Source organism: Pelobates fuscus, chromosome 3, assembly GCF_036172605.1.
Source record: "Pelobates fuscus isolate aPelFus1 chromosome 3, aPelFus1.pri, whole genome shotgun sequence".
In the NCBI taxonomy this organism is placed as follows: domain Eukaryota; kingdom Metazoa; phylum Chordata; class Amphibia; order Anura; family Pelobatidae; genus Pelobates; species Pelobates fuscus.
Genome location: NC_086319.1, coordinates 137,874,027 through 137,900,370, shown reverse-complemented (window position 1 = coordinate 137,900,370; position 26,344 = coordinate 137,874,027). Strand labels below are relative to the sequence as shown.

General features: G+C 40.7%; 1 protein-coding gene across 2 annotated transcripts in view; it reads right to left on the bottom strand.

Annotated features, from left to right (window-relative positions):
• The window catches only part of ETF1 (eukaryotic translation termination factor 1), a 139,883-nt gene that overhangs the window by 41,195 nt on the left and 72,344 nt on the right, over positions 1-26,344 (bottom strand). For both annotated transcript variants that reach the window (XM_063445277.1, XM_063445276.1), the window contains exons 6-7: positions 19,118-19,308; positions 1,561-1,690 (exon numbers count right to left, since the gene is read on the bottom strand). In XM_063445277.1, coding sequence (XP_063301347.1) covers positions 1,561-1,690; positions 19,118-19,308 — 321 coding nt within the window. The remainder of the gene's footprint in view (positions 1-1,560; positions 1,691-19,117; positions 19,309-26,344) is intronic.

Sequence of the window (26,344 nt, the reverse complement as noted above, 5' to 3'; positions counted from 1 at the left end):
ATCTCCTTTCTAATGTATGCATATTCTTCACCTCCTTCGAGACCAAGTCTGGTCTGTTTTAGTTTACTAACTCTCACTTGGTGTGTAACTAATGGCCGGGAGCTGTCTCAGTGTACAGCACCTTGGGCTGGCTGAGGATGATCACCCCCAGAATCCCCTACTGCATTTATATGTGTTAGTAGTGGTAGGAAGCTTCCCCCAGTACACAGCTCTCAGTGCTGGCTGATGATAATTGTCTTCAGAATCCCTAATCACAGGAGTAGCTGATCGGCAACAAAGACGTAGGTTTCAGCTGTTGCTTAGCAACGCTGGCACACAATCCACGTCAGACCCGATCTGTGTATCGGCTTAACGATCTACTCTGCTCTCCTCTCGTGCATTTTGGCGGTTTCAGTTCTACACACACTTGGTGATAGTAAGCACTTAATTTTTATGTGTATATATTATGTTTGCTATGTATGTCATGTCATATCTGCCATCCTGAAGAAGGCTCCAGATGTGAGCCGAAACATTGATGTATATTTTTTTTATTTTGTATATGAATTAAAAGTTACATTTTACTTTACAAAGACCCTGGAGTGCATTCCGTTTTTTTTGGATACCTATGATTTTTTGCTGGAATTGCACCGGGCATTAGTCATTATATACCTGGACTACAAGCACCTTGGAGATTATATATATATATATATATATATATATAATCTATTTTTTTATATATATATCTTTACTGTCTATAATAAAGTATATTATTTTTTTATATAAACATACTATTGGCATTCTCCCTGCTATTTTTAAAGAATGTCCTTAACCCCATAAGCGATTGGATCAGAGCCGATTTGGATGGCTCTAAGCTTGTGAGTACCACATCTCAGTTATTCTTTACACATAAGATCTACAGTATTGCACCATATGCGCTTTTTCCATCCTTATAGGAAACAAGAAAAAAGAGCATTCACATGAAAGAAGGGTGAGGGTCGCCTTTACGGACCCCAAGAGCGCTACTATTGAGCTATTATATTTTAGCTCCAAAAATTGTGAGTGGGAATTCTCTCTTTTCCTTTTTATACATCATTGTTTAATACAGTTTGCACTATGTGTGGTTCATTATGTTTATGTTTTACAGGAACTAAACATTAACTACCGTGAATATAGACATAAAAGAATACCCAAGGTACTTCCACGTGTACTTTTATTCTCCATTATTTCCATCACGATTACCCTGTAATAGCGCTTCACCTACCCAAGGTTTTTTGTTTCTATTGTACAAGATAAGACTTGGGTGTTCTAGCAGCTTTGTATACATATAGATTTGTTTGGACTATCTTGTCTCTTTATCTTATTTGAATACGAGCGCTGGTACACCCCCTTCTCTTTGATACACATATATATATTCATTGTACAGTGCTACAGAACCTGAGGGCGCTATATAAATAATAAAAAAAAAATTAAACACATACATATATACATATACATACACACACACACACACACACACACCTTAAAGTTGACAGTAAAATTTTATACATAAAAATTACGGTTATAAGAGCTTTACTTTCCTACCTATTAACTTTTTTTCTTGAATAAATTTCACGTTTGAAAGGACTTCTGTAGACAACTCAATTGCCTGGTTGAAACCATTTTCGCCACCATAAGATATATCTACCAACTTCAAAACTTTGGATTGCAACCTCTTTGAAACAGAAACAAAAAGAGAAGGGTAAAAATAATCAATTGCTTTTATACATTGTATTTGTACTTAACCCCTTAAGGACCAAACTTCTGGAATAAAAGGGAATCATGACATGTCAGACATGTCATGTGTCCTTAAGGGGTTAAACTTCACACGAGTGTCTAAAAATGGATTAAATATATTTGCTTTTTTTATAGAAAAAACTAAAATTCTTATATTAGCATTCATGTAGTACCAACATATTATGTATGCTTATATGCTTTAAAATGACAGAAAAGGGAATATACTCAAGATACTTTGAGCAGACAAATTTAAGACATGTGCAATTTTTGCACTTTGTTTTTAACCACAAATTGCACCTCTAATTGCAAATATTATATACCATTAATTTTTTTTTTCTTTTAAAGGCCAATATGTCCTATGCTTTCCTACAAAAATGTGGTCTCTAAGGCCACAGAACACCCTGCAGATTGCATCCCCCTATCCCCCACTCCAGATACTTAATCTGCAGCGATCTGGTTCAGGCAGACTGCCCGACATGTTTGGGTTGTATTGAATAGTTTGAAAAATATATTTATTACACACACATGTATGTATATAAAATTGATTTTTTTGTATATATGTACTTAGAATATATATATATGTGTATATATATATATATACACACACACATATATATATATATATATATATATATATATATATATACACACACACACATAATTTCATTTGAAGTGTTTTTCAATATCTATCCATTTATAAAAATTATATACATTTGTAATTTTAATATTAATATACAGGTATGACAACATCCAAAGACACTTCGAATTAAATTATATACATCTATATTATATAAAAAAATATATATTTTTGTAAGCCCTATATTTATCGCTGTAACTTTACAAAAACACCAGAAAACCTGTATATGGGATGTACTGTTGTACTCGAGACTTTCGCTGAAAACAAAAACGCATTTCAAAAAAGTTAAAATGTATTAACGACAATGAAGTCATCAGTGAAAATGAATTTTTTTTGTGTGATAAATGCAAAAAATAAATATGAATGCTAACTTTGGCCAGGGTTTGTGACTAAGTGGCTATTAAAAAAAAGACTGTACATACCCCATTTTGAATACCATAGGTTGTCTAATTTTGCATACGGTATGCCATTATGCGGGTAATTCTCATTCCTGGGCTGCAATATGCTCTCAAAGGCAACATAACTAATCTGGCAAATTTCAATGTGTAAAAACAGAGAAGGGGAAAGCTATATTTATCCTTAGAATTTCCCAACACCCCATAAAACCTGTACATGGCTGGTACTGTTGTACTCGTGTGTACTTGTCTATTTTATATACTGATAAACTAATAATGAACATCTCACTGTCCCTTTAATATTCATAACCCACGGATCGAAATTAATGATTTTCTAAATTAATATGGACATCTTATTGTCCCTTTAACATTCGTAATCAACTCTCATACACCGATTATCACTACACCGGTCGGACTGCTTAATTTTTAAATATACACTCAATAAATTTGTCCAACATAATTCATTTGTGGGCCAATATACATAGGAAATTATCAGATCATAGACATATAATAATTTGGGAAAAAATGTCTTTGAAAGGGTTAACTGTTCACACAATTACGTCTATAGCAGTCAGTATATGGTTAATCAAGACATCATCATTGGTGCTACAAAGGACCTATCGTATTAATGGGAGCGATTATTTAAACAAAAAACCCGGCACACTGGTTCCACCTTGAAGTGACGCTTACCGGCGAAACGCGCGTCTGGGCTCAGCCGCACTCCTTACCATGCCGAAAAACCTCCAACCCTACACAGATATCTCCAGATATATCTAATCACAGATATCTCCAAATCAGATTTATTTCTCTCATATATCTTCACTTTTTAGGAACGATCTTTGGGGTGGGCAGGGAAAGAGTTTAGTTATTATAGTGCATATGTAGTAAGAATTTAGACTTCATAATTTTTCTAGCTTAGGTGCCCTCGAAGGCACAGACTTAAGGTTTTAGATCACCGATTGATAGTGGATCGCTCCACTGTTAAACATTGACTCCGAGGATACCCTAACACACTTTTGTTACAGATTTGGGGCTTTTACGTGCATTATCTATCTATAAGCATAACCTACATTCTAGTTCTGTTAACCTAACTTTTAGTACTGTGAGAGTGTTGGGAATGGTGGTCAGGGGTGTATATCTGGCACCCAGACTTTTGCACAGCCACTATCCTGACATGTGGGAAAGCACATGCAGTCCCAGGGAAAGTTAAGTTTAACCCCTTAACGCTGTTACGGCGTTCCATGCCGTCCCGCATTAAAAGGGCTTTAAAGCCGTTGCGGCGGCATGGAACGCTGTAACGGCTTTAAGCCCCAGGAGATGAGTTGTACTCACCTCCGCCGCGATCCTCTTCTGGGGGGCTGCCTGACAGCCCAGGCAGCCCCCCTCTGGCAAATGAGGCCCCCCGGGGCCATGTGATGGCTCTCAAAGAGCGATCACATGGCCCCCTATAGCTGTCTATGGATCTGCCTGCAGGTAGGAAAGTTTAAAAAAAAAAAAAATTAAACAAGTGTAAAAATAGATGTACTCTATGATCTTGAAAAAGACCCGGCAGGGTCGAAACGTCGATTGATTTTTTGTACACTTTTGAGGACCAAATAAAGCACCAATTTGTCCAATAACACGAAGACCTGTGAGTGCATTTTGATTTTTTCATTTATTAGTGTATATATATATATATATATATATATATATATATATATATATATATATATACACACACATATATATATATATATATATATACACATATATACAACGTCATACAAAGTGTATTTTTTTTTAAAAATTCTTTATTTATGTGAATGATTTTCCATTATTTTTGGAGAAGGGGTACAGAAAAGAAGAAGGGAGCAGGGTGATAAAGTGTTTGATACAGGTCGTACACATTGTGTCACGAAAACTGGTGACAAGCATACGTAAACATTATGTTAGGTACAATACATCTTCGGTTACCATATTTGTTATTCCTTAAGATACCTTTGCTCTGCGCGTACCCTTTAGGATTGTACTAGTTCTAGGGGTTGGGGGGGGGGGTACAGAAATAGGAAAGGTCGGGGGTAGGGGTGCCCTGTCGGTTTCGTTCACGTTATCCTTCAGTATCCTCCTATAATTAAGCTATGCGTCGGATTGTGTACCGAGGTGTGTGGTTGTGGCATAGCAGGTGGGGGGTTGTGTGGGATGGGATAGGGAGGTCGTGCTTGTAGGCTGTTCTGTTTTACCATCTTGTTTGTCTCCCCGAGTTAGTACGTGGTAGGCTTGTGTAGCTATAATCGGTACTTTCGTCCGTTGTAGGTTTGGATTTTGTAGCTCCTGTCTGGGTGTGTCTGGGTTTGCGTATTGCGTGCAATAGGTCTGCTGATGATTATGTTTGACGTACAAAAGGTGAGATGGTGGGGTCAGGAGTAGTGGGTTGGTCTTAAGGTGGTTTGTCCCTACTGAGAACTTTTTGGCCGTGTATGGGACAGGGCGAGGCACGGGGCCCCGGTCCGAAGGGGTTCGGTGGTATACAGGCTCTGGGTATTCCTCTTGGTTATAGGGCTATTCCCTGTCCGTGTACTTTGGGGTGCTGCAGGGGCGTTAAGTCCTTTATTTGTTTTATTGCATTTACCAGGGTAAAGATGTGTCTCCCTCAATCGATGGGTCCCAGAATTTGTGGAAGCGGTTAGGCGTGTCGTGTAGTAAGGATGTGAGTTTGTCCATTTGTATGTGTTCTAAGATTTTTTTCGTGATAATTGTCGGGGATGGGATTCGGGGAGTCGACCATAGTTCCGCTATTGCTCTCCTAGCTGCGAGGGCTATGCGAGCGCTAAGTTTATTTTCAGCTCTTGTGAGGTCTTCCAGGGGTTTTGATAGCAGTAACGCCCAAGGGTCTAGTGGGTATGGTTTATGCAGTATCTTGGACAGTAGGTTTGTGACTTTTGTCCATAGGGGTTTGAGTTTGGGGCAAGTCCACCAACAGTGGATAAACGTTCCTTGTTCACCACATAGTTTCCAGCAAGTGTCTGGTGTTTTGTGTATAATTGCTAGTCGCTTAGGTGTGAGGTACCATCGGAATAGCATCTTATATGCTTGTTCCGTATGTGTTACACAGATAGATATGGTTGCCGTAGCTTCCCATATTTCTGCCCAGTCTGTGTTTTCTCCTGGAGGTCCCAGATCCTTTTCCCATGCCGCGATATATGGGAGAATGACCTGGGTAGAGTGAGTCGCTAGGGTCGTGTATAGGTCGGAGATTTGTCCTTTTCTGGTCGGGTGTTTCATGCAATCTTTTTCAAATCGGGAGAGTGTTGCTGTGCCTGCTTGTTTTATCATCGGGTTGGAGGCGAAGCTCCGTAATTGGATGAATCTGAAGTGATCGAATGTCGTCAGTGTGTCAGCGTCTTTGATTTCTGTGAATTAGATCACTTTGTTGTGTAGATATAGGTGCTTTAGTCTCTCTATGTCTCTCTGATCAAAACTGGCAAAATGTGTTGGGGTAAGCCCAGGTGGGAATAGCTTGTTCCTCCATATTGGGGTCATAGGGGAAAGGAATGAGGATAGGTCAAATTTATCCTGTAGCTTGTCCCATAGGTCTAGAGAATGAGTGATGGTTGGGGCGGTTGGGGGGGGCAGTGGTCTATGGGGTCTGGGGACCCACATGTAGAGGGATGGAAGGTCTCTTCCAAATATAGTGTGTTCAATGTCTACCCACCGCTTAGTTTGCGGGGGTGCGTGCCATTGTTGAATTTGGGCCAGTTGGGCTGCTGCATGATAGTGGAAGAAGTTTGGTAGTCCTAGGCCTCCTTGCTTCTTAGGGACATAGAGTGTGGTTCTACGGACCCGGGGTTTACGGCCATTCCAGATGAATTTGTCAACCGCTGTTTGTAACGATTTGATGTCTGTTGTGCGGAGGGGAATGGGTAGTGTCTGAAAAAGATATAGTAATCTGGGGAGTAGGTTCATTTTTATAGTTGTAACTCGGCCTAGCCACGATATTCCCAGGGTCTCCCATTTTCGGAGGTCGGCATGTGCTTGGCGTATCAGAGGTGTATAGTTTTTCTCGTAAAGGGTGTGTAGGTCGGCTGGGAGCTGGATTCCCAGGTATGTGATGTCCGCAGGGCATATTCGGAACGGGTATTTGCGTTTTAGATCAATTAGTTGTGTTTCTGAGATCTGTATAGGTAGTATTTCTGATTTCGCGATGTTTAGTTTGTACCCTGCCACTGCTGCGTATTCGTTTATGGTGTCTAATAATGGGTCTATGGAGTGATCCGGGTCGGTGAGCGTGAGGAGTATATCGTCTGCGTATGCGGATATCGTATATGATTCACCTCTGATATTTACTCCCATTATACTAGGGTTGTCGCGAATAGCCTGGAGTAGCGGTTCCAGGGACAACGCAAACATGAGGGGCGAGAGTGGACAGCCTTGCCTTGTACCGTTGAGGATTGGGAATCTGGATGGTGAAATGTTAGGGAGCAGCAGGGCTCCCTGTGGTGAGTGGTACGTGGCCTGTAGAAACGCTAGGAATGGATTTGGAAAGTTCATGTGTTCCAATGTGCGATATAGGAAGGGCCAAAGAAGGCGGTCAAACGCCTTCTCGGCATCTAAGGCTATTACTGTGGTGGGGATTTTGCGGTGTTGGGCCAACCATATGATGTCTATATTTCTGCGTGTGTTATCTAAAGCCTGCCTGTTGGGGATGAAGCCCACCTGATCCGGGTGGATTAGCATATCTAGGTATGGGTTGAGTCTGGTGGCCATCATCTTGCTCATGATTTTGAGGTCTACGTTTAGTAGAGATATGGGTCTATAGTGATCCGGTTCTGTGAGGTCTTTGTTAGGTTTGGGGAGCAAACATATGTTCGCCATTGTCATGTCAGGCGGGAGGTGGTCTCCTTTCAGGGTAGCATTAAAGACTGCGCAGAGGTGTTTAAGGAGCAGAGGGCCAAATTCTTTATAATAGAGGGCGGTGTATCCGTCGGGGCCTGGGCTTTTGTTAGGTTTACAGGCTCCTAATGCCGTTGCCATCTCTTCTACCGTCGCTTCAGCTTCTATGGCTTGTCTGGCGTCTTGGGACAAGGTGGGTAGTTTTATGCGTTGTAAATATTTATCCAGTAAATCCCGGTATGTAATGGACTTGTGGTTTAGGTGGGGGGAGTGGTTGTATAGTGATTTAAAGTATTGTTGGAATGTGTCTCCTATCTGATCAGGTATGTCGCTAATGGTGCCTGTCTTTGTGCGTATAGATGAGATTTTTTTGGCTTCTATGCGTTTTTTGAGTCGTCGGGCAAGCATAGTGTCGGCTTTATTGCCCTTTTCATAGAATTTTTGTTTGAGCCACATCATTGCTTTGGTCGTGTCTGTGAGGGTGAGTTGTTTGAGAAGATCTCTAGTGGCTGTTAGATCGCGTAGTGTTTGTGGCTGAGGGTTGTGTTTGTGGTTCATTTCTAGTCTTCTTAGGTCTGTTAGCGTGTCCGTTATTTGTTGCATTTTCCTTTTTTTATGGGCTGAAGCTAAGCTAATGAGGGTTCCCCTTATCACTGGCTTATGCGCCGCCCATAGCGTTATCGGGGAGGCTACCGAGGTTGCGTTGGTATCGAAGTATTCTTTTATGGATTGAGCAAGTGAGAGTCTTATTTGGTTATCATGGAGAAGTAGTGGGTTCAGTCTCCAAGTCCAAGGCCTTTTCAGGTCTGGTATGCGGATGGTAATTGTTATGTCCGCATGATCCGACCATGAGATATTGCCTATGGATGTGTGGGTTATCTGGGTTGTCAGGTTCGGGGAGATTAGGAAATGGTCTATGCGTGAGTATGTATTGTGTGGGTTCGAGTAAAAGGTATAGTCGCGGTCTGATGGATGTTGTGCCCTCCATATATCTATCAGTGTTTGTGTGGCTAGGAATTGTGCAAAGTATACGTCGTTTCTGGAAGGTTGTGGGGCAGTTGCCTCGCGAGTCGACCTGTCTATGGCCGGGATATGTGTGGCGTTACAATCCCCACCTATTACGCATCACACATACAAGCCTCTTGCCTGCGTAGGCTTGTATGTGTGATGCGTAATGGCTCCAGAACGTGCCATTTGGTACCGATGGGGCATACACTGAGCTGATGACATAGGGGGTTGCGCCCAACTTCCCTTCTATCGTGACATATTACAAAGTGTATTTTAATATTAGTATATATTAATATTAAAATACACTTAGAATGAAGTTATATATAATATGTATATATATTATAGATAGATATATATATAATAGATGTACATATATATTATATATAAATACGTATAATTAAAATAATAAATAAAATAATGAAATAAATAAATAAAATTTTATATAAATTATATATGCATATGTAATTTCATTCTAAGTGTATTTTGTTAATATATATATATATATATATATATATATATATATATATATATATATATATATGTGTAACAAAATACACTTAGAATGACCTTCTATATATATCTATCTATATATAAAATACAAATAAGCGCAAATAAATATAAATATATATATATATATATATATATATATATATATATATATATATATATATATATATATATATATATATATATATATATATATATATATATAGATAGATAGATAAATACCGTATTTATCGGCGTATAACACGCACCCCCTTTCCATAGAATTCTCCACCCCCTCCCATAGTATTCTTCCCCCCCTCCCATAGTATTCTTCCCCCCCTTTCCATAGTATTCTCCCCCCCTCCCATAGTGTTCCCCCCCTCCCATAGTGTTCCCCCCCTCCCATAGTGTTCCCCCCCTCCCATAGTGTTCCCCCCCCTCCCATAGTGTTCCCCCCCCTCCCATAGTGTTCCCCCCCTTTCCATAGTATTCTCCACCCCCCTCCCATAGTGTTACCCCCTTTCCATAGTATTCTCCCCCCCCCTCCCCATAGTGTCCCCCAGTGCACTTTCCCTCTTGTCCCATAATTACTTACCTGTCTTGAAGCTTGGGCCGGTGTGTGTCCCCCCCCTCCCATAGTGTCCCCTAGTGCACTTTCCCTCTTGTCCCATATTTACACAATAGAGTGCACACTTCCTTTCAGTCCCGCCGGAAACCGGAACCTGAAATTTAAGTTCCAGTACCCCAGTGCGCGCTGAACACCGGCCCACGCTTCAAGACAGGTAAGTAAATATGGGATTTCGGCGTATAACACGCACCCATGATTTCCCCCCTATTTTCAGGGAGAAAAAGTGCGTGTTATACGCCGATAAATACGGTACATATAATTACATAAAAAATTACATTAGTATACACGTAGAATTTAAATCCCTATAAATGCATATATATTACAATTCTACGTGTATATTTAAGTAATCTTTTAACATAATTATGTGATTTGATTAATTAAAATTTGATTGACATGCCTGACACAGGGAGAAAGTGCAGAGAATTAAATTCGCAAGCACTATATTTGACCCTGTAACTCTCCAAGACACCATTAAACCTGTACATAGGGGGTACTGTTTTACTCGGGAGACTTCGCTGAACTCAAATATTAGTGTTTCAAACTGGTGAATTGTATTACAACGATGATATTTTAAATAAAAGTGAAGTTTTCCGCAATTTTTACAAACGAACGGCACTTTTATGGTCTATATTATTGTTGTATCATGTTTTACGGTTTTAAAACACTAATATTTGGGTTTAGTGAAGTCTCCCGAGAATAACAGTACCCCCCATGTACAGGTTTTATGGTGTTTTGGAAAGTTAGAGTCACATATAAGGCTTGCATTTCATTTTTTTCACATTGAAATTTGCCAGATTGGTTATGTTGCCTTTGAGAGCGTATGGTAGCCCAGGAATGAGAATTACCCCCATGATGGCATACCATTTGCAAAAGTAGACAACCCAAGGTATTGCAAGTAAGGTATGTCCAGTCTTTCTTAGTAGCCACTTAGTCACAAACACTGGCCAAATATTAGTTTTCTGCTTTTTTCACACAAAAACAAATATGAACGCTAACTTTGGCCAGTGTTTGTGACCAAATGGCTACTAAAAAAGACTAAACATACCCCACTTTCAATACCTTGGCTTGTCTACTTTTTCAAATGCTATGCCATTATGGGGCTAATTCTCATTCCTGGGCTACCACACCGTCTCAAAGGTAACATTACTAATCTGGAAAATTTCAATTTGAAAATGGAGTGTTCTATATTTGACCCTTTAACTTTCCAAAACAACATAAAACCTGTTAATGGGGGGTACTGTTGTACTCGTGAGACATCGCTGATTACAAATATGTGCATTTTTTTGCAGTAACACCTAACATTCACAGTTAAAATGTGAGACGGAAATGCAAATTTAAAAAAGTAAAATCTTATTTTCTCACATTTTTTTTTATTTTATTCATAATAAATTATGTTCCATATATGAATAGTTAATGATAGATTAAAGCCCTGTTTCTCCTGAACAAAATGATATATAATAAATGTGGGTGCATATAATCTGAAAGAGGGGAACTATGGGTGAACAGACATATAGCGCAAATTCCAGTTTTTGTTTACGTTTTGATCAGAACGTGCACTATTGACTCCGTCCTGAAGGGGTTAACCCCTTAACCCCTTAAGGACAGAGCTTCGGAAGCTTGTCTTTCACTTTGTGACAACGGCATTTTTTGCTGTTTGCGTTCAACTGCAATTTGCATTTGACTAATTTATTGCACCGACGCATATTATATACCGTTTTTTAAAGGACAGAAAGGGCTTTCAATTGATGTAACATATATATATATATATATATATATATATATATACATGCTTATTTATTATAAAAAAAATACAGAAAAATGCAAAAAAAATGAAAAAAATTGATTTATTTTTTTTTTACAGTTTTTGCAATAATGTGTGCCTAATTAGTGCAGGTTAAGGAAAGTAATTAAAAATAAATTCATTTAGTTGTTCTGATTTACAGAATATATAATGTGTCTGGTATTTTCAGGTTTTTTTTGGTAGTTAAGGAGTAAAATAAACTTTTAATATGGAGCGATTTTAGAATTTGGTATGTTTGTCTTGTAAGCTTTATAGCCATAAAAGAAAACAAAATTGCCACACAAAAGTATATATTTATATAAAGTAGACACCACAGGCTATTTACCCAAGGTTGTTTTGACACTTTTCTACCTAGCCATTTTACCGCCAACCTCTGCTAAATATTGGAGTAAAATTGTGTTTTTTGGGGGTTTTCGCACACAAACTTATAACAAAGAACTTCTCATGTGTATTTTGTAAAGTTGGTGTGTGCTATTCCTGTACAAAGTTTTATTATGTGTTCAGTTACTTCTGCTGAATACAACGGTACCCCCATTGTATGTCTTTGGCACTATTTCGTGAAGCTACAGTGCCATATAGGAGACCTGTCCTTTTCAGTATTCACAGTAGAATTTTGAGAGACGTATTTAATGAGCCTATGCTTCCATTTGGGGTATTATAACAGTTTGACTGTTCAAAAAAAAAAACCACAAAGACCTACCATTTGTAAAAGTAGACACCCCAGGGTATCTCATAAGGTGCATATTGTGCCTTAACATGCCCCCATTTTTTTACCATTACATGCCAAAGTATGTGGTAAAAAATAATTTTGTGCATTTTTTACATACGGATTGCATTTTTGCTGGGCATTTTGTATATTTCATATGTGCCACTAAGTTCAAACCCCCCAAATTATGCTCAGCTAAGTCTTCTGAGTAAAAGGACACCCCCATTGTATGTCTATGGCACTATTTCGTGAAGCTACAGTGCCATACAGGAGACCTGTCCTTTTCAGTATTCACAGTAGAATTTTGAGAGACGGATTTAATGAGCCTATGCTTCCATTTGGGTTATTATAACAGTTTGACTGTTCAAAAAAACCCCACAAAGGCCTACCATTTGTAAAAGTAGACACCCCAGGGTATCTCATAAGGTGCATATTGTGCCTTAACATGCCCCCATTTTTTTACCATTACATGCCAAAGTATGTGGTAAAAAATAATTTTGTGCATTTTTTACATACGGATTGCATTTTTGCTGGGCATTTTGTATATTTCATATGTGCCACTAAGTTCAAACCCCCCAAATTATGCTCAGCTAAGTCTTCTGAGTAAAATGACACCCCCATTGTATGTCTATGGCACTATTTCGTGAAGCTACAGTGCCATATAGGAGACCAAGCCATATCAGTTTTTACCGAACTTTGAATTTTGACGCCGGGCCTAAGTGCAATTTCCAAGCATCTTCGCAGGTTTTAAATTCAAACTACCCCACAAAGGCCTACCATTTCTTAAAGTAGACACCCCAGGGTATTTCAAAAGGCATATTTTGAACCTTAGCGTGGGATCATTTTTCCGCTAGCGTGTACCAGGTGTAGTGGTAATAAGCGTTTTTTTCTGCCTTTTTGACACACTAAGTGAGTTTGCACAGTATATTTTGCAAACCATATGTGTACTACCACTGTATAATACTTCATATGTTGCTCAGCTATGTCTGCTGAGTACAAAAATACCCCCGTATGTACCTTTGCCAGGTATATGTGGACATCGGAGGGGCACATTTGGGACACAGCCATTCCATTTTTTTTCAAACTTTAAATTTTTACGCTGTGCCCATGTCCCATTTTAGAGTATTTTACCAGGCTATATAAACCAAATACCCCATAAAGCCATACCATTTCTTAAATAAGACATCCCAGGGTATTTTAAAAGGCATATTTTGAACCTTAGCGTGGGATCATTTTTCCGCTAGCTTGTACCAGGTGTAGTGGTAATGAGCGTTATTAAATGTATTTTTTTACTTTTTAAAACTTTTTTTACTTTTTAAAACTATTTTTTAAACTTTTGTTTTGCTTATTCATTTTTTTAAAGTTTCCTAAACTTTCGTAAAACTTTTTTTTACAGATTTAACATTTTTCTAAGCTTTTTTTTTACGTTAACCCCTAACTAGCAGTAAGCAGCACTAACAGTAAATTCCCCATTTTCCCATAACTCCCACCCACCCCAGCTAGCAAAATATTTAATTATACAATATTTAAATTAGTTAAATTAATTTAACCCCTGAGGGTTAAAAAATAAATAAAAGTTAATCGTCAGGGGTTAAAAAAAAATTAGATCACAGTATAATACTGTGATCTGTATTTTGATCACTGTAGGCAGTGATCGACTGGCAGGGAAGGGGTTAATTTTTATTTGGACTGGGTAAAGGGTTTATTTTTTTACATTTTTTACTTAAACGTTATTAAAACTTTTTTAAGCTTATTTTTAAACTTTTTTTTAACGTTAACCCCCTAGTTAGCCTAATACTAAATCCCCCAATTCCCCACTAACTTCCACCCTCCCCAGCTAGCTAAATTTATAACTTTAAAAAATGTAAATTAATTAATAAAATACATTTAACCCTTGAGGGTTAAAAAAAAATAATTAACCCTCAGGGGTTAAAAAAAAAAAAATCAGATCATAGTAAAATGTAATCCCTGCCAATTGATCACTGTAGTCAGTGATCAATTGGCAGGGAAGGGGTTAATTTTATATTAAAATGGGTAAAGGGGGGGGGGGGGGTAAAGGGGGGTGGGATTTTAATTTAACTTTGTTTTGTCACCAGGGGGCAGGATCACTGAAGATCCGGCTCCCTGCACTTCACACAGAACCAGAAAGTGCAGGGAGGCGGAGGTGAGTATAGAGAGCACATGTGCCCGCTCTGACATGCTGTCAGAGCGGCACATGTACTCTGACAGCCCGATCCGGTGCTCCCGGTCTGCCTCTAATGCAGATGCAGACCGCAGCACCATTAACCCCACGATCGCCGCGATTGCGGCGATCTGGGGTTAATTTTAACGGGTGACGGACGAGGTCCATCACTCGTCGTTAAGGCAATCCCCTGAGTGACGGACCTGAGCAGCTATATAACTGCAGTTAACCCCTTAAGGACACATGACATGTCTGACACGTCATGATTCCCTTTTATTCCAGAAGTTTGGTCCTTAAGGGGTTAAAGCAAGGTGGAGTGAGGGAAGTGTTTTTAGGAGAAAGAAAGTGCTTTGTGGAGAAAGAAGGTTTTTGCTGTTTATTGTATCCTGTTACTTCTGAACAACAGAAAATAAACAGGCCAGAGGCCTTTTTTTTTTTTTTTTTTTTTTTTTTTTAAACTGGACGTGGTCTGGACCTGGTTTTCTTACCCTAGAGGGCTGTGCAGTTGCCAAGAGATCCTGGACAAACATACACAGGAAAGTAAGTTTGTCACAGTACCTAAACTATACTACATTCATGCACTTTTATTATAATTTCGCTTCTATTTGATTGTTAAACTGCAGTATAGAAAGGCATTTATCTGTCAGTTTGGACTTATCCAAACTAAACAATTAGGCGATATCTCCTTTTCTCTTCCATGTGTGTTTTTTGCCCTACAAGATATGTAGCAGAATGGACCATGCTACCATATTCTTATACCGGCTCCGGCTGTCCGTACCCCCATTTCCCCCTCCTCATTTCCCCCTATGTTTTGGAGTTACAATAACTGTGCAAAACATACTCCCCTTACTTTGAACTCTAAGCTTTTCCCCTGTTTTACCTGGCCGTTCGTATAAATTAATTCCCTAAATTGGTTCCCACGGTTTTGTTCGACAACCGAACTATTGAACGCTAGACCACCCAGATATGGAGTGTGCCGCTCATTAACAGTTAACACCTCCAGAAACGATCGCCGTCCGTATAGACGAACACGTGGCGGCGACCATCTTGAGACACAAACAAAGGCAGCGGTGTTTGGCCGTCGAGTGCGTGGAACTAAAATCGGACACTCGACTTCGCGAACACCGCTGGGACTTCCACCTCCAGCTAAGTCCGACTAGAAGTACACAAACGAAGCGCCGTTCGGTAAAAGTAATCTACCAAACCAGATGAATTCACTAACACTACGCACAAACAGCTCCGTTCGACTATTTGAACATTACTTGACTGTTAAAATAGACCGGCCGCACAGGCCAATTCTCTGCAACTATTTTGGGCATGAAGCCATGCATGTGGTCGGTCGAAAAAAGTGACTTCCAAGGAATTTGTGAACCCCCTGCTCTGATCTGGGTGATGTTTGGATATCAGAGCTACCCGTGCCATTTATGGGGATGTTATATTTTTGGGGTACTTCTGCAACTTGGTAAAAATTTGGTTTTCCTGCCTGGGAATAATGGAGTTATTACATTATCTACCAGGCAGAGGGGAGGGCTTGTGCATACTGTATGGGAGTGTCTCCATGTACAGCGCTGTTTCATTGGCTTGTTAACTTTATGTCCCCAACAAGGTCTACCTGGGCATAAAAGGCCAGTGTGCCTCCATTAAAACCAGTTATTCCCCCAGAGCTGAGTGTCGTCCAGTTACTGGGGAGGTGTTGGGAGAATCTTGGCTTACTTTGCTGTGTTTTGGCTGTTCCCTGTGAGTATCTACTTGTTCCTGAGTACATCTTGGAGTAACAAGCGGAGGAGAGTCCCTGCTAGGACTAGGGCTCCACTACAAGATACATTTAGCTTATACAGTTTTTACAGACAGCTACATGTTTCTATTTAGTTACATGCCTCCACTCATGGACTCAACTTTAATGTAACTTTGTTATCTTTCGTGTAGGGATCTAACAGTTTATATATTTCTAGAATGTATCTTTAGTTAATTTATTTTCTATTCAACAGTATTGAGAATCTCTCTAGTAAATATACTTATACATACAACGTGTTTAGTGTTTTTTTACCTTTTTAACTATACCCATTAAAATGTTGTGTCATTTTTACTATATCAGTGATGTCATTAGGATAGATTATGCTCTTTCATTTTCTTGTTTAATCTTGCAATGTAATTTTTTTTTTTTTTAAATCTGCAATGTTCAAAAAAAATTAGCACCACTGCACCCAGACCACTAAGATGAAGTGGTTTGGGTGAATATAGGGTTCCTTTAACATATTTGGTTGTTTGTACTCAAGCTAAGTTTACAAATTTAAAGAACACTATAGTCACCAAAACAACATTCGCTTAAAGAAGCAGTTTTGATGTATAGATAATTCCCCTGCAGTCTCACAGCTCAATTCTCTGCCATTAAAGAGTTTAATCACTTTGTTTATGCAGCCCTAGTCACACCTCGGCCATGTGACTTACACGGCCTTCCTAAATACTTCCTGTGAAGTCAGCAAATGTTAATCCTGCCTTTATTGCACATTCTGTTTAATTTAGAATGTCTTATTTCCTGCTCTGTTAATAGCTAGCTAGACCTAGCCAAAGTCTCCAGTATGTAATTAAAGTTCAATTTACAGAGCAAGAGAAAAACTTTAGCGTAAGTTAACGTACCGTATATACTCGAGTATAAGCCGACCCGAATATAAGCCGAGGCCCCTAATTTTATCCCAAAAAACTGGGAAAACTTATTGACTCGAGTATAAGACTAGGGTGGGAAATGCAGCAGCTACTGGTAAATTTCTAAATAAAATTAGATCCTAAAAAAATATATATTAATTGAATATTTATTTACAGTGTGTGTATAATGAATGCAGTGTGTGCGTATGTGTGTGTGTATGAGTGCAGCGTGTGTGTGCATGAATGCAGCGTGTGTGTGCATGAATGCAGTGTGTGTGTGCATGAATGCAGTGTGTGTGTGCATGAATGCAGTGTGTGAATGCAGTGTGTGCAGGGCCGGTGCAAGGATATTTGCCGCCGTAGGCAAAACATTTTTTGCCGCCCCCTCCCCCCCCCATATGTCCTGACTTCCCCTCCTCCTCCCTCAGTGGTCCTTACCTCCCCACCCCCGTGTTCCTTCACTCCCCCCCCCCCCCAGTGGTCCTGACTCACCCCTCCCCTAGTGGTCCTTACCCTCCCCTCCCCTAGTGGTCCTTACTTCCCCCTCCCCTCCCATAGTGGTCCTTATCCCACCCCCTCCCTCTCATAGTGGTCCTTATCCCACCCCCTCCCTCTCATAGTGGTCCTTATCCCCCTTCTCCCTCCCATAGTGTTCCTTATCCCCCCCCATCCCTCCCATAGTGGTCCATATACCCACCCCCTCCCTCCCATAGTGGTCCTTATCCCACCCCCTCCCATAGTGGTCCTTATACCCCCCCCTCCCTCCCATAGTGGTCCTTATACCCCCTCCCTCCAATAGTGGTCCTTATACCCCCCTCCCTCCAATAGTGGTCCTAATCCCCCCCCCCCCCTCCCTCCCATAGTGGTCCTAATCCCCCCCCCCCCTCCCTCCCATAGTGGTCCTTATCCCCCCCCTCCCTCCCATAGCGGTCCTTATACCCCCCTCCCTCCCATAGTGGTCCTTATACCCCCCCCCCCCCCTCCCATAGTGGTCCTTATACCCCTTTTTTTTTATTATTATTAATTTTTTTTTTTATATATTTTTTTTTTCGTCCCCCCTCCCTGCTTGATATATGGCAGGGAGGGGGGCTCTCCTTCCCTGGTGGTCCAGTGGCAGTTCAGTGGGGGGGAGAGGGGGGCTGGCAGAGCTGTACTTACCTTTCCTGCAGCTCCTGTCAGCTCTCTCCTCCTCCGCGCGGTCTGTGCAGCTCACTCTGTCAGCTCACAGTGTAAGTCTCGCGAGAGCCGCGGCTCTCGCGAGATTTACACTGGGAGCTGACCGAGGTGCTGAACGGACGGCGCAGAGGAGGAGAGAGCTGACAGGAGCTGCAGGAAAGGTAAGTACAGCTCTGCCAGCCCCCCTCTCCCCCCAGTCTGTATTATGGCAATGCAAATTGCCATAATACAGACTCTGACTCGAGTATAAGCCGAGTTGGGGTTTTTCAGCCCAAAAAATGGGCTGAAAAACTCGGCTTATACTCGAGTATATACGGTAATTGAAAATTAATCCATTTTGTTTTCATGCATGCTGTGTCAATCACAACTAAGGGATGTGTGGCCAGGGCTGCATAAACCGCAATAAAGGTGATCTAACTCCTAAATGACAGTGAATCGAACAGTTAGGCTTCAGAGGCATGATCTATACACAAAACCACTTCACTAAGCTAAAGTTGTTTTGGTGACTATAGTGTTCCTTTAATACACAATATTAGATATGTCCCCTATTGACTACACCAATTTTAGCTTTTGCATTTACTATTTGTTTTCTTTCTTTAAATGTTCCATTGGCCATTCATAGATTCCCAAAATAGAGAGAGAATCAAATAAATTAGTGTTATTATAGCATTACCTTTTATCACATACTAGGAGTGAAAAACTAAATAATAGAGAAAAAAAAAAAACAAGGTTACAAAATGGAGAGGTTAATAATAGTGAAAGGAAATATTTCTAATTGTAAAGTGCTATAAAATTACACACTGCACACACAAGGATACTTGAGAAACAGTTTACCTGATCAAACATGTCCGACTGGCTGAGTTCGGTTTTGAAATCTGCTGACCCAGCCAATACAAGGCCAGCTACATTTACTTTATCGCCAGAGATAAATAGCTGTACTGCCGTTTCTGCTACTTTCCTGACATAGTTGTGTCGTTTTTCCATTCTTAGACGTGCAAAACGCAATGCAGACTGCCCTCCTCTCCCTACATAAAAAAAAAAGAGGGGGACGACGACAAAATTAGGAGTTGGAAATACAACCATGATGGGTATAAAAAGGATTTTTTGTTACAATAAGTCATAAAAAGATTATTTCAAATAATAAGGCCCCTGTTTCACATTATGTTTATTATTATATCAAATGCATCTGTTGTGACAGACTAAACTCGAACAAGCTTATCCAAGACATTTAAAACTGAGTGAATCTCCTTACTGAATAGTAAGTTTTTTACATCAAATGGTACAGCTTACCCTATTTTCAGTTCTGTTTAATTTGGCATACGTCAGCAAAAAAAAAAAAAAAAAGCCAAAGTGTTTGCAGGTCTGGAGAATTCAGGTGTGTTTTAATTACATGATTGTTAGTTCACTCATCATAAAGTGCTAGGGAATTTGTTGGCAATATATAAATACCGTATATACTTGAGTATAAGTCGACCCGAATATAAGTCGAGGCCCCTAATTTTACCACAAAAAACTGGGAAAACTTATTGACTCGAGTATAAGACTAGGGTGGGAAATGCAGCAGCTACTGGTAAATTTCTAAATACAATTAGATCCCCCCAAAATTATATTAATTGAATATTTATTTAGTGTGTGTGTATGAATGCAGAGTGTGTGTATGAATGCAGAGTGTGTGTGTGTATGAATGCGTATGAATGCAGAGTGTGTGTGTATGAATGCAGAGTGTGTGTGTGTGTGTGTGTATGAATGCAGAGTGTGTGTGTGTGTGTGTGTATGAATGCAGAGTGTGTGTGTGTGTGTGTATGAATGCAGAGTGTGTGTGTGTGTGTGTATGAATGCAGAGTGTGTGTGTGTGTGTGTATGAATGCAGAGTGTGTGTGTGTGTGTGTGTGTGTGTATGAATGCAAAGTGTGTGTGTGTGTGTGTATGAATGCAAAGTGTGTGTGTATGAATGCAGAGTGTGTGTGTATGAATGCAGAGTGTGTGTGTGTGTGTGTAGGAATGCAGAGTGTGTGTGTGTGTGTGTAGGAATGCAGAGTGTGTGTGTGTGTGTAGGAATGCAGAGTGTGTGTGTGTGTAGGAATGCAGAGTGTGTGTGTAGGTATGCAGAGTGTGTGTGTAGGTATGCAGAGTGTGTGTGTAGGAATGCAGAGTGTGTGTGTGTAGGAATGCAGAGTGTGTGTGTGTAGGAATGCAGAGTGTGTGTGTGTAGGAATGCAGAGTGTGTGTGTGTGTAGGAATGCAGAGTGTGTGTGTGTGTAGGAATGCAGAGTGTGTGTGTGTAGGAATGCAGAGTGTGTGTGTGTGTGTAGGAATGCAGAGTGTGTGTGTGTGTGTAGGAATGCAGAGTGTGTGTGTGTGTAGGAATGCAGAGTGTGTGTGTGTAGGAATGCAGAGTGTGTGTGTAGGAATGCAGAGTGTGTGTGTGTGTAGGAATGCAGAGTGTGTGTGTGTATGAATGAATGCAGAGAGTGTGTGTGTGTGTGTATGAATGCAGAGAGTGTGTGTGTGTATGTGTGTATGAATGCAGAGTGTGTGTGTGTGTATGAATGCAGAGTGTGTGTGTGTGTGTGTGTGTGTGTGTGTGTGTGTGTATGAATGCAGAGAGTGTGTGTGTATGAATGCAGAGAGTGTGTGTGTGTGTGTATGAATGCAGAGAGTGTGTGTGTGTATGAATGCAGAGAGTGTGTGTGTGTGTGTGTGTGTATGAATGCAGAGAGTGTGTGTGTATGAATGCAGAGAGTGTGTGTGTATGAATGAATGCAGAGTGTGTGTGTGTGTGAATGAATGCAGAGTGTGTGTGTGTGTGTATGAATGAATGCAGAGTGTGTGTGTATGAATGAATGCAGAGTGTGTGTATGAATGAATGCAGAGTGTGTGTGTGTATGAATGAATGCAGAGTGTGTGTGTGTATGAATGAATGCGCAGTGTGTGTGTATGAATGAATGCAGAGAGTGTGTGTGTATGAATGAATGCAGAGAGTGTGTGTGTATGAATGAATGCAGAGAGTGTGTGTGTGTATGAATTAATGCAGAGAGTGTGTGTGTGTGTATGAATGAATGCAGAGAGTGTGTGTGTGTATGAATTAATGCAGAGAGTGTGTGTGTGTGTATGAATGAATGCAGAGAGTGTGTGTGTGTATGAATGAATGCAGAGAGTGTGTGTGTATGAATGCAGAGAGAGTGTGTGTATGAATGCAGAGAGAGTGTGTGTGTGTATGAATGCAGAGAGTGTGTGTGTGTGTATGAATGCAGAGAGAGTGTGTGTGTGTATGAATGCAGAGAGTGTGTGTGTGTGTATGAATGCAGAGTGTGTGTGTGTATGAATGCAGAGAGTGTGTGTGTGTATGAATGAATGCAGAGTGTGTGTGAATGAATGCAGAGTGTGTGTGTATGAATGAATGCAGAGTGTGTGTGTGTATGAATTAATGCAGAGTGTGTGTGTGTATGAATGCAGAGTGTGTGTGTATGAATGCAGAGTGTGTGTGTGTGTATGAATGCAGAGTGTGTGTGTGTGTGTGTATGAATGCAGAGTGTGTGTGTGTGTGTGTGTATGAATGCAGAGAGTGTGTGTGTGTGTGTATGAATGCAGAGAGTGTGTGTGTGTGTGTATGAATGCAGAGAGTGTGTGTGTGTGTATGAATGCAGAGAGTGTGTGTGTGTATGAATGCAGAGAGTGTGTGTGTGTGTATGAATGCAGAGAGTGTGTGTGTGTGTATGAATGCAGAGAGTGTGTGTGTGTGTGTATGAATGCAGAGAGTGTGTGTGTGTGTGTATGAATGCAGAGAGTGTGTGTGTGTGTATGAATGCAGAGTGTGTGTGTGTATGAATGCAGAGTGTGTGTGAATGAATGCAGAGTGTGTGTGTGTATGAATGAATGCAGAGTGTGTGTGTATGAATGCAGAGTGTGTGTGTGTATGAATGCAGAGTGTGTGTGTATGAATGCAGAGTGTGTGTGTGTATGAATGCAGAGTGTGTGTGTGTATGAATGCAGAGTGTGTGTGTGTATGAATGCAGAGTGTGTGTGTGTATGAATGCAGAGTGTGTGTGTATGAATGCAGAGAGTGTGTGTGTGTATGAATGAATGCAGAGTGTGTGTGAATGAATGCAGAGTGTGTGTGTGTGTGTGTGTGTGAATGAATGCAGAGTGTGTGTGTGTATGAATGAATGCAGAGTGTGTGTGTGTATGAATTAATGCAGAGTGTGTGTATGAATGAATGCAGAGTGTGTGTGTGTATGAATGCAGAGTGTGTGTGTGTATGAATGCAGAGTGTGTGTGTGTATGAATGCAGAGAGTGTGTGTGTATGAATGCAGAGAGTGTGTGTGTATGAATGCAGAGAGTGTGTGTGTGTGTATGAATGCAGAGAGTGTGTGTGTGTGTGTATGAATGCAGAGAGTGTGTGTGTGTGTGTATGAATGCAGAGAGTGTGTGTGTATGAATGCAGAGAGTGTGTGTGTATGAATGAATGCAGAGAGTGTGTGTGTATGAATGAATGCAGAGTGTGTGTGTGTGTGTGTGAATGAATGCAGAGTGTGTGTGTGTGTATGAATGAATGCAGAGTGTGTGTGTATGAATGAATGCAGAGTGTGTGTGTATGAATGAATGCAGAGTGTGTGTGTATGAATGAATGCAGAGTGTGTGTGTGTATGAATGAATGCAGAGTGTGTGTGTGTGTATGAATGAATGCAGAGAGTGTGTGTGTATGAATGAATGCAGAGAGTGTGTGTGTATGAATGAATGCAGAGAGTGTGTGTGTATGAATGAATGCAGAGAGTGTGTGTGTGTATGAATGAATGCAGAGAGTGTGTGTGTGTGTATGAATGAATGCAGAGAGTGTGTGTGTGTATGAATGAATGCAGAGAGTGTGTGTGTATGAATGAATGCAGAGTGTGTGTGTATGAATGAATGCAGAGAGTGTGTGTGTGTATGAATGCAGAGAGAGTGTGTGTGTGTGTATGAATGCAGAGAGAGTGTGTGTGTGTATGAATGCAGAGAGAGTGTGTGTGTGTATGAATGCAGAGTGTGTGTGTGTGTGTATGAATGCAGAGTGTGTGTGTGTGTGTATGAATGCAGAGTGTGTGTGTGTGTGTATGAATGCAGAGTGTGTGTGTGTATGAATTAATGCAGAGTGTGTGTGTGTATGAATGCAGAGTGTGTGTGTATGAATGCAGAGTGTGTGTGTGTGTGTGTGTGTATGAATGCAGAGTGTGTGTGTGTGTGTGTGTGTATGAATGCAGAGTGTGTGTGTGTGTGTGTATGAATGCAGAGAGTGTGTGTGTGTGTATGAATGCAGAGAGTGTGTGTGTGTGTATGAATGCAGAGAGTGTGTGTGTGTATGAATGCAGAGAGTGTGTGTGTGTATGAATGCAGAGAGTGTGTGTGTGTATGAATGCAGAGAGTGTGTGTGTGTATGAATGCAGAGAGTGTGTGTGTGTGTATGAATGCAGAGAGTGTGTGTGTGTATGAATGCAGAGAGTGTGTGTGTGTGTATGAATGCAGAGAGTGTGTGTGTGTATGAATGCAGAGAGTGTGTGTGTGTGTATGAATGCAGAGAGTGTGTGTGTGTATGAATGCAGAGAGTGTGTGTGTGTGTATGAATGCAGAGTGTGTGTGTGTATGAATGCAGAGTGTGTGTGAGTATGAATGCAGAGTGTGTGTGAGTATGAATGCAGAGTGTGTGTGAATGAATGCAGAGTGTGTGTGTATGAATGAATGCAGAGTGTGTGTGTATGAATGCAGAGTGTGTGTGTGTATGAATGCAGAGTGTGTGTGTGTATGAATGCAGAGTGTGTGTGTGTATGAATGCAGAGTGTGTGTGTATGAATGCAGAGAGTGTGTGTGTGTATGAATGAATGCAGAGTGTGTGTGAATGAATGCAGAGTGTGTGTGTGTGTGTATGAATGAATGCAGAGTGTGTGTGTGTATGAATTAATGCAGAGTGTGTGTATGAATGAATGCAGAGTGTGTGTGTGTATGAATGCAGAGTGTGTGTGTGTATGAATGCAGAGAGTGTGTGTGTGTGTATGAATGCAGAGAGTGTGTGTGTGTATGAATGCAGAGAGTGTGTGTGTATGAATGCAGAGAGTGTGTGTATGAATGCATAGAGTGTGTGTGTGTGTGTGTATGAATGCAGAGTGTGTGTGAATGAATGCAGAGTGTGTGTGTGTATGAATGAATGCAGAGTGTGTGTGTGTATGAATGCAGAGTGTGTGTATGAATGCAGAGTGTGTGTGTATGAATGCAGAGTGTGTGTGTGTATGAATGCAGAGTGTGTGTGTGTGTGTGTATGAATGCAGAGAGTGTGTGTGTGTATGAATGCAGAGTGTGTGTGTGTATGAATGCAGAGTGTGTGTGTGTATGAATGCAGAGTGTGTGTGTGTATGAATGCAGAGTGTGTGTGTATGAATGAATGCAGAGTGTGTGTGTATGAATGAATGCAGAGTGTGTGTGTGTATGAATGAATGCAGAGAGTGTGTATGAATGCAGAGAGTGTGTGTGTATGAATGCAGAGAGTGTGTGTGTATGAATGCAGAGAGTGTGTGTGTATGAATGCAGAGAGTGTGTGTATGAATGCAGAGAGTGTGTGTGTATGAATGAATGCAGAGTGTGTGTGTGTATGAATGCAGAGAGTGTGTGTGTGTGTGTATGAATGCAGAGTGTGTGTGTGTGTGTGTGTGTGTGTATGAATGCAGAGTGTGTGTGTGTATGTGTGTATGAATGCAGAGTGTGTGTGTGTGTATGAATGCAGAGTGTGTGTGTGTGTGTGTGTATGAATGCAGAGAGTGTGTGTGTATGAATGCAGAGAGTGTGTGTGTGTATGAATGCAGAGAGTGTGTGTGTGTGTATGAATGCAGAGAGTGTGTGTGTGTGTGTATGAATGCAGAGAGTGTGTGTGTGTGTGTATGTATGAATGCAGAGAGTGTGTGTGTGTGTGTGTATGAATGCAGAGAGTGTGTGTGTGTGTGTATTATTATTATTTTATTATTTATATAGCGCCAACAAATTCCGTAGCGCTGTACAATGGGTGGACTAACAGACACATAATCAGACCACTGGACGTACAGGAACAGAGGGGGTTGAGGGCCCTGCTCAATGAGCTTACATGCTAGAGGGAGTGGGGTATAGTGACACAAACGGGTTAAAGTAGGTGTATGAATGAATGCAGAGTGTGTGTGTGTGTGTATGAATGAATGCAGAGTGTGTGTGTGTGTGTGTATGAATGAATGCAGAGTGTGTGTGTGTGTGTGTGTATGAATGAATGCAGAGTGTGTGTGTGTGAATGAATGCAGAGTGTGTGTGTGTGTGTGTGTGTATGAATGAATGCAGAGTGTGTGTGTGTATGAAGGAATGCAGAGTGTGTGTGTGTGTGAATGAATGCAGAGTGTGTGTGTGTGTATGAATGAATGCAGAGTGTGTGTGTGTGTGTGTATTAATGAATGCAGAGTGTGTGTGTGTGTGTGTGTATGAATGAATGCATAGTGTGTGTGTGTGTGTGTATGAATGAATGCAGAGTGTGTGTGTGTGTGTGTATTAATGAATGCAGAGTGTGTGTGTATGAATGAATGCAGAGTGTGTGTGTATGAATGAATGCAGAGTGTGTGTGTGTATGAATGCAGTGTGTGTATAAATGCAGTGTGTGTATAAATGCAGTGTGTGTATGAATGCAGTGTGTGTATGAATGCAGTGTGTGTATGAATGAATGCAGAGTGTGTGTGTATGAATGAATGCAGAGTGTGTGTGTGTGTATGAATGCAGAGAGTGTGTGTGTGTGTATGAATGCAGAGAGTGTGTGTGTGTGTGTATGAATGAATGCAGTGTGTGTGTGTGTGTGTGTATGAATGAATGCAGTGTGTGTGTGTGTGTGAATGAATGCAGTGTGTGTGTGTATGAATGAATGCAGAGAGTGTGTGTATGAATGCAGAGAGTGTGTGTATGAATGCAGAGAGAGTGTGTGTGTGTATGAATGCAGAGAGAGTGTGTGTGTGTATGAATGCAGAGAGAGTGTGTGTGTGTATGAATGCAGAGAGTGTGTGTGTGTATGAATGCAGAGAGTGTGTGTG